Source organism: Urocitellus parryii, chromosome 15, assembly GCF_045843805.1.
Source record: "Urocitellus parryii isolate mUroPar1 chromosome 15, mUroPar1.hap1, whole genome shotgun sequence".
Taxonomy (NCBI): Eukaryota; Metazoa; Chordata; class Mammalia; order Rodentia; family Sciuridae; genus Urocitellus; species Urocitellus parryii.
Window position 1 is genome coordinate 18,394,950 of NC_135545.1, and position 12,567 is coordinate 18,407,516.

General features: G+C 42.2%; 1 protein-coding gene across 2 annotated transcripts in view; it reads right to left on the bottom strand.

Moving 5' to 3' along the window:
• Positions 1–10,865, bottom strand: part of Gpatch1 (G-patch domain containing 1) — a 44,440-nt gene extending 33,575 nt beyond the window's left edge. For both annotated transcript variants that reach the window (XM_026391278.2, XM_077793030.1), the window contains exons 1-4: positions 10,788–10,865; positions 3,001–3,135; positions 1,615–1,700; positions 373–533 (exon numbers count right to left, since the gene is read on the bottom strand). In XM_026391278.2, the coding sequence (XP_026247063.2) occupies positions 373–533; positions 1,615–1,700; positions 3,001–3,135; positions 10,788–10,860 (455 nt within the window). In that variant the 5' untranslated portion in view covers positions 10,861–10,865. The remainder of the gene's footprint in view (positions 1–372; positions 534–1,614; positions 1,701–3,000; positions 3,136–10,787) is intronic.
• Positions 10,866–12,567: the final 1,702 nt, after the last annotated feature.

Consider the following 12,567-nt stretch of genomic DNA (forward strand, 5'->3'; position numbering starts at 1 on the left):
CCCTAAATTGCTAGGCGGGCTTCAAACTTGCATTCTTGGGCTGGGGTGTCAGAGTGCTTGCCTAGTACGTGTGAGGCACTGGTTTCAATTCTCAGCACTGCATGTAAATAAATAAATAAAATAAAGGACCATCAACACTAATAAAAATATTAAAAAAAAAAACCCTGAACTTACAATCTTCCTGCCTCAGTTTCCCAGGAAGCTGGGATTATGCACGTCTACCACCACACCTACTTAAAACCTATTTTCACTTAGACTTCTAGTCAAGAAGATTTCTCTTGTTTGTAACTAAACTATACCTAATTAAGATAATCACACATATGCAAAGCATTGATGCCAAGAGCAGAACAGTCAGAATTAAATTCTCCTCACTTTGCTGGCGTTATGAGGTCATCAAGAAGAGTGGCTCCAGGAATAGGGGCCGTAGCTGCTGCCAACTGTCTGGCCTTCTCTCGTATTCTATCTTTGGTTTTGGAAGCAAAATCATCTGTGGTAACAATTGCTTTAGGTGCTATCCCAAATTCACTAAGATCCTTGAAAAAAAAAAAAAACAGAATTACATTATTTGGAAAATGGTTAAATATGATACATCGCATCGCTCAAGTTTAGCTCAAGAACAGCAGAGTTAGCAGACTTCACACTGACTTTGAATCTCATCCTCACATGATGAAAGGCTAGTAGCCAAGAACAGAGCTCAAAAATGGCTGCTCAGTGGGGCCACAGACACCACCGAGCTGGAAAGACAGGAAGTAGGGGCCAAGGTTTTTCTCAACAATATTTCAAAGGTCGCCAGGCACAGTGGCACACACCTGTAATCCCAGAACTTGGGAGGCTGAGACGGAGGATTATGAGTTCAAACCCAGCCTCAGTAAAAAGGGAGGCACTAAGCATTCAGTCATTCAGTGAGACCCTGTCTCTAAATAAAATACAAAAATGGGGATGTGGTTCAGCAGTCAAATGCCCCTGAGTTCAATTCTCAGTACCAAAAAAAAGAGGTTGTACCTTTAAAAGAAAAAATTATATATATATATATATATATATATATATATATATAAAAATTTATATTTATATGTAATTATATATTATTTATATATAATTTATATATAATTTATATGTAATATATATATATATATATATTTCAAAGGTCAGTGTGAAGGAGCAAAGCTTAGCATCACAGCCAGCAAGCACTTTAAGTGCCTATGTGCCAGGCCTTGAGTCCTTTTGCATTTTCTGGAGCAGATGCCGTGGCTGCCTATCCAACATCCATTGCCCCTTTCCTCTTTCCTTGTTAGAGCTCTGAAATTGACCAGTCCACAAAGCACTTTAGGAGTGGTGTGCCTAGTGTGGGAGAGGGCATAGTTAATGAATAGGAAAACAGGACCAAAATGACTGCCTTAGATAAGACAGTCATTATCTAAGGCAGTCATTTTGGTCCTGTTTTCCTTACCAGGGACAGCTTTAGGAATGGGCATGTAAAACAACTGAACTAAGACGATAAAGCCTTATAAACAAAGAGGAAATCAGACATTGGACTTTCTGGAGAGAGGGACAGTATGACAACCAACCACACACATCCCACCACTGAACCAGCACTAAAAAGTTTTGCGCACCCACCTCTTCATCCATAAAATCTTCAGGACCAAGAACAGATTTGTCTGCTCTATTCTGTCGTGAAGATATGAAAGTAGAGGGTGTCCATCCTGGGGGGAAAAAAAGAGTTTAGACTTTTATGATCCTATATAATATTTTGGTTTATAGCTACATAATTAAGTAACATATAGAGACTTGAAACTCACAATAACTATAAACTTTCAGTTACTGCCCATCACATTGCTTATATAGACATAATTACTCAAACAAACTCAAATAAAGTCCTTATTAATCCTTAGAGCCCCTGTTGTCAAATCTTAGTGAATACAGTGAGGTCTCTCTGTAAGAATTAGAAACAAAGAAATAAAATTCTGCTAGGCATGGTGGCCCACACCTGTAATCTCAGCATCAGCAACTTAGCAAAACCCTGTCTCAAAATAAAAACTTAAAAGAACTGAGGTCCATCCCTAGCACTACACACACACACAAAAAAAAAAAAAACTGAGGATGTGGTTCAGTGGTAGAGCACCCCTGGGTTCAAATTCCAGTACCACAAAAAAAGAAAGAAAAGAAACAATATGGGGTTGGGGGTGTAGTTCAGTGGTAGAGTACTTGTTCAGTATGAGCAAGGCTCTAGGTTTTATCCCTAGTACTCAAAAGAAAAACAAAAAATAACAACAAAAAACACACATACATTATTTTAAACAATATGTAATGTTTTATACTATATAATGTGAAAATTTCAATTGATTTTTTTTTCTCTAGGGGGAGAGCAAGTAGTAACCAATCATGCTGAGGTCCCTAGGGTTAGCAGAGCCACTGGTGATTCCCCAGATAGTTCTAAAGCAAGGCTGACTCCTTAACCTCCCTGACCCTATGGCCTCATCTATTAAACACCTATGACACCTGTCCTCCTTAGTCATTGAGTCAGGTGAGACAATCAGTGATTAACTCAGTGAATCCTGGTGAGGGTACTTTGTACATGGCAGACACAGTATGAAACAAAGTCATTATTATGATTTAATCATCTGGTTAGAATGTATCCATTTTTCTCCAAAGTGGAAAAAAACTCTTTTCAAGGAACACAGGAGGGAGAGGGGTAGGTAAAAGGAGAGATCCTGAATTGAAATCGAATTCCATACTTGTATGAGTTTGTCGTGATTAACCCAATTACCATGTATAACTATAAAGTTATAATAAAAAATTTTAAAAACAACATAAATCTTTCATCTTCAGGTTGCAGTCAACAGACAACATGAAGTCAACAAACATTTGAAGAATACAAAAGACTACAGTGTATACACCAAAATATTTAAAGAAGAACTTTTCTTTAAAAGGCAGGAGAGGGAAATCAGGATACTTCAGTCATTTGCTTTAGCAATGGAATAGCTGTGAGTGGAAAGATCATACCTTCTTTTGAGCCAACAGTGTTGAAATACCCGGCAGAGAACCCTCCACTAAAGGCTCCATGGAATCGTTTATACCTTCCTTTTTCATCTCTGACAGTCTGATCCTGAAGAGGAATTGGCTTCTTTGGTCTTTCACCTGAAGGGGGAAAAAAAATGTGTTTTGAATGAAAAGAAGAAAATGGTGAGTTAGAATTCAGGGGAAATGTCATTTCTTTTTTTTTTTTCAAATACCAGGGATTGAACTCAGGGGCAAAAGACCACTGAGCACCATCCCCAGCCCTATTTTGAATTTTATTTAGATACAGGGTCTCACTGAGTTGCTTAGTGCCTTGCTTTTGCTGAGGCTGGCTTTGAACTGGTGATCCTCCTGCCTCAGCTCCAGAGCCTCTGGGGAAGATGTCTTTTCTTTCTATTTTTTTTTTAATATATTATTCTTTAGTTGTAGATGATCACAATATCTTTATTTTTATTTATTTATTTTTATGTGGTGCTGAGGATCGAACCCAGGGCCTCATGCATGCAAGGCAAGTGCTCTACCATTGAGCTACAACCCCAGCCCTCTTTTTATTTTTTTAATTAATTTTTTAGTTGTAATTGGACACAATACCTTTATTTTATTTATTTTTACATGGTGCTGAGGATCGAATCTGGGGCCTTGCACCTGCTAGGCAAGTGCTCTACCACTAAGCCACAACTTCAGCCCAAAAGGTCATTTCTTAAACAACAATCTTCAATTCTTGCAACTTCAAATATAACTATTAAATTAAGCTGCTCTTTCTAGACTTTACTAGCTTATAGGGTCCAGAAAAAAATATATTTTATCAAGTTTATTTTAGAAATATTGTATCAAAAATGCTCTGCTTTTTGTATTAAATTTCATTACAAAAAAAATTATGGGCTGAGGATACAGCTCAATTGGTAGAGTGCTTGCCTCACATGCACAAGGCCCTGGGTTCAATCCCCAGCACCAAAAAATAAAAAAATAAAAATTATTAGGGAGGGTTCAAGCAGCTGGAAGAGAAACCTCCTGGCAATGAAGAAGGCAATATGCTGCAGTGACACATTATTTGTGGAGGTTGGCCTTGAAATTTCGATCCTCATACTTCAGTTGTTTCCTCCTGCTGAGTAGCTGGGATTAGGTGTGCACCACCACGGCTGGCTCTGTTTTCCCCAAGTCTTAGGGTTCCCTTAATTTCTGTGAATCTCTTTATTCCAGAGTTACTATTCTTTAAACTGATTCCTTTCTCAACTTTGTCAAAAAGAGCTGGGTTGTTACCTCACTCAAGCAAAAGGCACTTGATACACTTTAGCCTAGGCTAAAAATTCCTTAGATTTATGGTTTCAAGTATATGTCAAAAATTCCTGCCTAATTTTATTGACTCTCATTAAAATTGCAGAATTCTGCATTTATTTAAACAGAACAGAAAACAGGTTCAGTGGTTAATTATGGGAAAGGGATTGAGAGTCACAGCACTGTGCACTTTAAAGCCAACTCCACCTTTACTGGTGCTAAACTTCAGTTAATTAGCCTCTCTGTGCCTCAATCTCCTCATCTATAAAAGAGAAATGACATTAATAGCAATAGCTCTTTCATAGAATGTGCAAATTAAATAATGCCTGCCTATAAAGTTCTCAGCAAGAAGAGTAGCACATACATGCCAGGCATGGTGGTGCACACCTGTAATCCCAGCAGCTCAGGAGGCTGAAGCAGGACCATTGCAGGTTCAAAATCAACCTTAGCAATTAGTGAGCCTGTAAGCAACTTAGTGAGACCCTGTCTCAAAATAAAACATAAAAAGGGGTGGGGTTGTAGTTCAGTAGTTAAACACCCTTGAGTTCAATCCCTAGTACCAAAAAAAAAAAAGTAGCATACAATAAATACTTTAAAATTACTAGCTGCTAATGCTATATTATTACATACAATGTATAAGATGTGTTGAAGATGTGTTGAGGAGCACATGGACCACTGTTAACTATAATACTTAAGTCAGCTCCTACTTTAGTTCCCACATTGTTCTTTTGCTTTTTTCTTTTTCTGAGATGTGGTCTTACTATGTTACCCAGACCGGTTTGAACTCATGGGCTCTCGTGTGCTTCTGCCTCAGCCTAAGTACTGGAGACTACAGGTATGTGCCACCAAGCCCAGCTGCTCCTATTTTTGGAACAAATAATAGAAGACAAAAAGTAAAGGAGCTTCCAGCTTCATAGTCTTAAATTCTTATCTGTGGCTTATGAAAGTCCAGGTCATTCCTAGAGTATAACCTTATAGCAGGGCAAACAGGAGCTCAGGTTTGAAAATCAGGAGATCTGAGTTCAAATCCCCCTATCCCACTATTTGTTAGTATTATGGTCTTGAACAAATTACTTAATTTCTCTAAACCTCAGCCTCCAAGACTATAAAATGAAGGTAACAATGGATCCCATCTTTGAAAAATGATAATAACGATTAAGTATGTAGACAGATGAGCATAGTGTCTAACCATAGCTCAGTTAATATCAGCTACAATGTCTTCTCTTTTTTTTTTTTTTCACTCTAAAGAACCAAATTATAGCTTGGTCCCCCTAATCCAAGATGTTCAATCATTTCTTAGAAATGCAGTATACACTTCATTACCACATGGGCAACTGGCATGATTGTTGGCTAAGTTGGAATTTCTCAACATCAGCACTACTGACAGTTTGTGCTAAATGATAATTGTTGTGGGGAGATATCCTGGGCACTTTAGGATTTTTAGCAGCATCCTTGGACTGTAACACCAGATGCCAGTAGCAGCTCCTCCTAGCCCCCATCCCAATAACTGTGACAACCAAAACATGCCTATAGACATTGCTAATTTTTTTATTGCTGTTGTATGGTACCAGGGATTGAACCCAGGGATGCTTAACCACTGAGTCACATCCCCAGCTACTTTTGTTTGTCTTTTGATTTGGGGGGTTTGGGGGGGAGCAGGTACTGGGGATTTAATTCTGGGGCACTCGACCACTGAGCCACATCCCCAGCCCTATTTTGTATTTTATTTAGGGGTCTCACTGAGTTGCTTAGCACCTCGCCTTTGCTGAGGCTGGCTTTGAACTCGTGATCCTCCTGTCTCAGCTTCCAGAGCTGCTGGGATTACAGGCATGAGCCACGCGGCCCTAGAGGTTTTTATATTTTACCTTGAAACAGGGTCTCACTAAGTTCCTAAAGCCTCACTAAATTGCTGAAGTTGGCTTTGAATTCACAATCCTCCTGCCTCGGCCTCCCAAGCTGCTGGGATCACAGGCTTGCGCTACTGCACCCAGCTCAGATGTTGCTAATTGATGCCAGCTAAGAATACCTGGGCTAAGGTAAGGGCAGGTCCTTCCAGGCCTAGGTACTATTCTTGCTCTGCTCTCCTGTTCTTGATCTGGAAGGGAAGATACAATCTGCAGACAACTAAGTGGGACCTGTAGCAACAAATGATGAGGGTCAACCAGTGTGGCCAACTAGGTGCCACAGGACTCCTGAGAAGGCGCCATTTCTAGAAATAGTGATGGGAAAACTCCAGAAGGGAGGTGGCATTTTAGCTACGCCCTGTCATAATTACTGCTAATAATAACAATGAATTCCTTCCATATCAGATATGAGAAATCATTTCATTTATTATACAATGATAAGGATACTGATTAAGTAACTGCCCTGGACTCCTCACTTAATAAGCACAAAGCTGAACCATATTTTAACTCTGTCTCCAGGCCAGGGATACCACCCACAACGTCCCTTATTCCTGGACAGAAGTTTACTGGAGGCCTTTCATTAAGCATCTTGGTTCTAGTCAGTGGAGTAGAAAACTAAACACAGAGACTAACATAAGAGACCTGCATGTTTCTGTGTTTCTGACAACATGAAGAGCCATATCAGCCACCCTTAGGAATGAACAGAATTTTTTTTTCAGAACTGGGGATTGAATCCAGAGTCTCTTACACATGCTACATAAACACTCTACCACTGATCTACATACTGAGCCCTTTTTAAATTTTATTTTGAGACAGGATCTCACTAAGTTACCCAGGTTGACCTGGAACTTGTGATCTTCTGGCCTCAGTCTCCAGAATAGCTGGAATAACAGGTGTGAACCACCATGCCTGGCATGAGCAGAATTTGAAAGCTGCAGATAAAGATATGATTCCCAACAGAAGCATTGACACCCATCAGCGAAGAGGAGGTACAACAAGGCAATATTGAGCTGTGGGTGCAGCTTGTTGGGTATCTTGAGAAAGCAGTCCAATTGGACTAGAGAAGGGGGAAGAAGTGTAAGATGGAATCAGAAAGGCAGACAGTGTGGAGGATCTTGAATATGATGCTGTAGAGTGTACGGTATGTGCTGTGGGTGATGGAATTCACAGGTAGTTTTAAGGATAAGAGTCACAGCATCAAGGAGGAAAACAGAATGTGTTTGGAGATATAGGAGGTACAGAATGAGTTGGAGATGAGAATTAATTCTGGAACCAAGTGAAAATATCTTGGGAAAGAATAGGTAAGTACTAATGCCCTTTTACTTTCATGTTGGTCACCATCACTAAGCTCCCTGGCTAACTCTTAACAAAAGTCAGGACCAGTGACTTTAATTAAGGTGTGGAGTCCCTCCTCTATCAATGTTTGTCTAGCCTGTCACTAAAACTTCAAAGGTAGAGTAAAAGTGATTGTTATAGTGTTATATATTATAAAATATAGTCAGAGTGCATTTAAACTTCAAAGTGCTTGGAAAACAATGAACGGGATGTAGCTCAGTGGAATGTGTGCTGAGCATACAGGAGGCCCTTGATTCAATCCAGCACAAAAAAAAGAAAAAGAAAGGAAGCAGGAAAACAATGATCAATCCTCAAAAAAAATTTAATACTAAGAAATTAAAGGATGTTTCTAGACCAGATCAAAAAAATCTACAAATTACATGTCCTTTCCTTCCACTTCGAATGCATGATTAGTAAGCTTCATTTCAAATTTTTTGTCCATCATCAAAACAAGAACTAGAGCCAGGCACAGTAGGTAACACTCATGTAATCCCAGCTACTTGGGAGGCTGAGGCAGAAGGATCCCAAGTTTGAGGCTGGCAACATAGTGAGATAGAATAAAAGGGATGGGGCTGATGTGGTGATGAATGCCTATCATCCCAGATACTTGAGAGGTTAAAGGCTAGTCTGGGAAACAGAGAGAGAACCTGTCTCAAAATAAAAAATAAAAAGGGCTGTGGATGTAGTTCAGTAGTACAGACCCTGGATCTAATCCTGAAAGAGGAGAAAGAGAAGAAATAGAAAAATAAAGGTCAAATAGTTGATGATGTAACAAGATGTCACTTGACAAGGAAATAGCCATGAGACCAGAAATATAGAAATGATGGGAACAGATGCTTAACATGGCTGTAGTAACTTCACACATGCATGCTTAGCCCTTGTCATCTTCTTACATAGCTAAGTTCTAACCAGTCTTTACAGGACCCCTATTCTGCCTCCTGAGGCTTTCTGGTTGTTTTGTACAGGATATTTCTCATCTATATCACATTTTTTAGAACTTGCAAAAATTTATGATTTTATTCTTTGTGGGAGACCAACCTTACATGTGACTGAGTCACACTCCCCGGCTGGGTGCTGAGGTGCTCAGTCGCAGAAATGTGGCAGAGCTTTCCCCACCCTTCTTGGGTTTGAGGGTCGGTGTCTCATGCATGGGTGTGTCTTGCTACAGCCCCATGGGTGAAGCTATGCTCACCTGTTCCTTTGTAATATAATCCCTTGCCCTGTTTAGGGTAAAATCTTCCATGGAAGTGCCTTGTGTGTGTCCCCTTCTCTTACTGTGCCTTTGGGTGTGGCCTACCTAGGTGTCAGTCAACCTGCTGACAGTGGACATCATGAAGATAGACTCAGCCCCCAGAAACCTGACCCCTTGCCTCATTTGAATAGCTTCTCCTCAATAAAAAGGGTCAGCATGTGCTCTCGCTCTCTCTCTTTCTGTGGACCCTTAAGCCAGAGGAGCCGTCGCAGCGACCCCAAAGAAAAAGGTATTTGTGTCTCTTGTGTGGTTATTTTGCGCAGCCCAGTCAGCCCAGTTTAACTGGAGTGACCCCTGAGCCTTTTAGTCACGAAAACAGAAACCCGGCAATTCTTTACTAGATTTGACACTCTCCAATACAGAATAGTCTCCAATGAAGAATAGTCAAGAATGATGGAATACCAGTGATACCTGGTCTATTTGGAGAAGAGCTCTGAAAATAGTGGTGAGACTGAATTTATCACAGAACTGGAGACACTGAGTGTGGAACAGAGATGTCTTAGAGGAAACAGAAAGGCTGTCTTCAAACATTAAGAAGCAATTAAAAAACTAGCCTTTCTCTGCCTTCTATAAGCTGAGGGCAAACTGGGCATGGTGGCACACACTGTAATCACAGTGGCTAGGGAGGCTGAGGCAGGAGGATCTCAAGTTCAAAACCAGCCTTAGCAACTTAGCAAGGTCCTAAGCAACTCAGTGAGACTCTGTCTCTTCATGAGATATAAAAAAGGACTGGGGTTGGGTGCAGTGGTGCACACCTGTAATCCCAGCAGCTCCAGAGGCTGAGACAGGAAGATTATGAGTTCAAACCCAGCCTCAACAACAGCACGATGCTAAAAGAGAAACCCTGTCTCTGTCTGTCTGTCTGTCTGTCTGTCTCTCTCTCTCTCTCTCTCTCTCCCTCTCTTTTTTTTTTTTTTTTTGGTGTGGGGGGGGGGAATACCAGAGATTGAGCTCAGAGGCACTCAGCCACTGAGCCACATCCCAGCCCTATTTTGAATTTTATTTAGAGACAGGGTCTCACTAAGTGGCTCAGTGCCCCCCTGTTGCTGAGGCTGGCTTTGAACTCCTGATCCTCTCGCCTCAGCCTCCCCAGCCAAGCATAGCAGCTGGTATTGTAGGTGTGCCCCACCGGCCCAGGCCTGGCTCTGGCTCTATTTCTAATATTATTCCACCTTTGACTTGGAGAACAGTCTGGTTGAGAGTAAGAAAGTGTGAAGCAGGGAAATTAGCATTTAAAAGGTCTGGAGACAATGCCGTTAATCCCAGTAATAGGGGTTGGCTGAGGCAGGAGGATAACCAAGTTTGAAGCCAGCCTCAACAACTTTGTGAAGCCCTGAGCAACTGAGCGAGATCCTGTATCAAAACAAAAAATAAAAAGGGGTGGGGATGTAACTCAGTGGTAAAGTGCCCCTAGGTTCAATCCCCTGTATCAAAACACGCACACACATCCCTCCCTGTTTAAAACCCTCCAATGGCTCTCTTAAATTTAATATAAATTCCAAACTCCTTACTATACCAAGATGCAGCCCCTGCCTGCACCTCTGACATCACCTTCTGCCGGTTTCTCCCTGGTGCTGTCTGTTCCACCCACACCAGCCTGCCTGTCCCTCCATCGACTAAACTGGCTGCCCCAACAGGGCCTTTGCATTTGCTGTTTCATCTGCCTGAAATGCCCCCCCCCCACGCCCCCAGATCTTCCCAGGGCTGGTTTCTTCCTTGGTTTCAAGTCTGAGCGCAAACGTCCCCTTCTTAGAAGAGGCTGCCTGCCGACCCCACCCCCCCCCCGCTCTCAACAAGCTGCTTCATCAGATTTGTACCCCTCATCCCTCTGGGTCTGTGTTCCCCCCAGAACGTGAGCACCCCGAGAGCGCAGCGCACGCCTCCCCAATCGCTGCGTCCCCGGTGCCCACAACGAGTGAGCAAAGGCCCAGCACCAAGCTGCACTTTGGCGTCCCGAATCCTGGATCCCCAGCCTATTTTCTAGGTTCTGCTAATTCGGTCCGCACCTTCTTCCAGAGGCTCCAGGCCCGTCCCATAGCTGACCAGGTCCTCCTCGCTGTCACTGTCCAGCGCCGCCATCCTGCTCCCTTCCGGGCCCCGCCCCCTCGCTACGGGGGCCGAGTCGGGCCAAAAGCCTTTCGCTTTTCCTCCTCCGCGAATTGGAGTGATGCTCTAGGCTAAACTAATAGGAAAAAGCCCGCGTTGCTGCTCACTGCTTAGGCCCATCCAATGCAAAGCGGACCCAGGCAGGAGTTGCCTGCCATCCTAAATCTGCTACGTGCCGATCAGGAGGAGACTCCCAGAAGAAGATGGAAGCCACTCAAGTTTCCAACCGCAGGGCGGGTTCTCGGTAACATGACACCCCATACCTGTCCCCACCCCCAACTCAGGTCTGTCACCCCAGTTACCCTTCCCTGCCAGCAATCAGTGCCCTACTCAGTCCTACCCCAGCCAATATCCTGCTTCCAGATGTGTCGCTCACCCCTCTATGATTTTACTTGCTGCTGGAGGTGGGAGGAGATGCAAGATTCTGAATTCCGTATGGTGGGCCGGGCTAAGTGGCCTTCCCCTGTAACCCCAGAGGCTGAGGAGGCTGAAGCAGGAGGATTGCGAGTTCTAAGCTAGCCTCAGCAATTTAGTGAGGCCCTGTCTCAAAATAAAAAATAAAAAAGAGTAGGGATGTGGCTCATTTAAGCACCCTGGATTCAACAAATGGAGGTGGATGAGAACAAATACACACACACACACACACACACACACACATTCTGAATTTATCACTGTTTGTTTTTAATGGACAGCATGCCTTTATTTTATTTGTTTCATTTTTATGTGGTGCAAAGGATCAAACCCACTGCCTCACACATGCTAGGCAAGTGCTCTGCCACTGAGCTACAGCCTCAGCCCCTTATCACTGTATTTATATTTGCAGAAGTGGAGTACCCCTCCAGATCTCTAGAAGGATTCATACATCCTGGGAATATAAGTAACCATGTAGGCAGCTGGGGACAACACTTGCTGAAAGAGAAAAATGAAGAAGAAAAAAAAAAAAGATAATGAAAGAAAAAGAGCAAAACAGAAGAGTAAGGGCTAGGGGTATAGCCCAGTGATAGAGCATGTACTAGCATGCTTGAAACCCTGGGCTCAATCCCCAACACTAGCAAATTAAGAAAAAGAAAAAGGAGAGAAAGAAAGGAGTATGGAGAAGGAAAAAGAAGGAAACAGGAATAAGAAAGAAAGAAAACCAGTGGCGAAGGCCTGTAATCCCAGTGGCTCAGGAGGCTGAGGCCAGAGGAAGAAAAGTTCAAAGCCAAGGGGAATGGGAATAGGAGAGACAGTAGGATGAATCAGACATAACTTTCCTATGTTCACATATGAATATGCCACCAGTGAAACTCCGCATCATGTACAACTACAAGAATAAGATCCTAATTAGAATAAGTTATATTCAATGTATGTAATAGTTTGTCAAAACACACTCTAGGGCTAGGGTTGTGGCTCAGCGGTGGAGCACTTCATAGCACATGTGGGGTGCTGGGTTTGATCCTCAGCACCACATAAAAATAAATAAATAAAATAAAAGTATTTTTGTCTAACTGCAACCTAAATATATATATTTTCTTTAATATATATATTGAAAAAAAACACATTCTACTGTCATGTATATCTAAAAAGAACAAATAAAATTAAAAAAAAAAAAAGTTCAGGCCTGGAGTTGTGGCTCAGAGGTACAGTGCTTGCCTGGCATGTACCCCATGAGTTCAATCCCTGGTACCCACCCACCCCCCA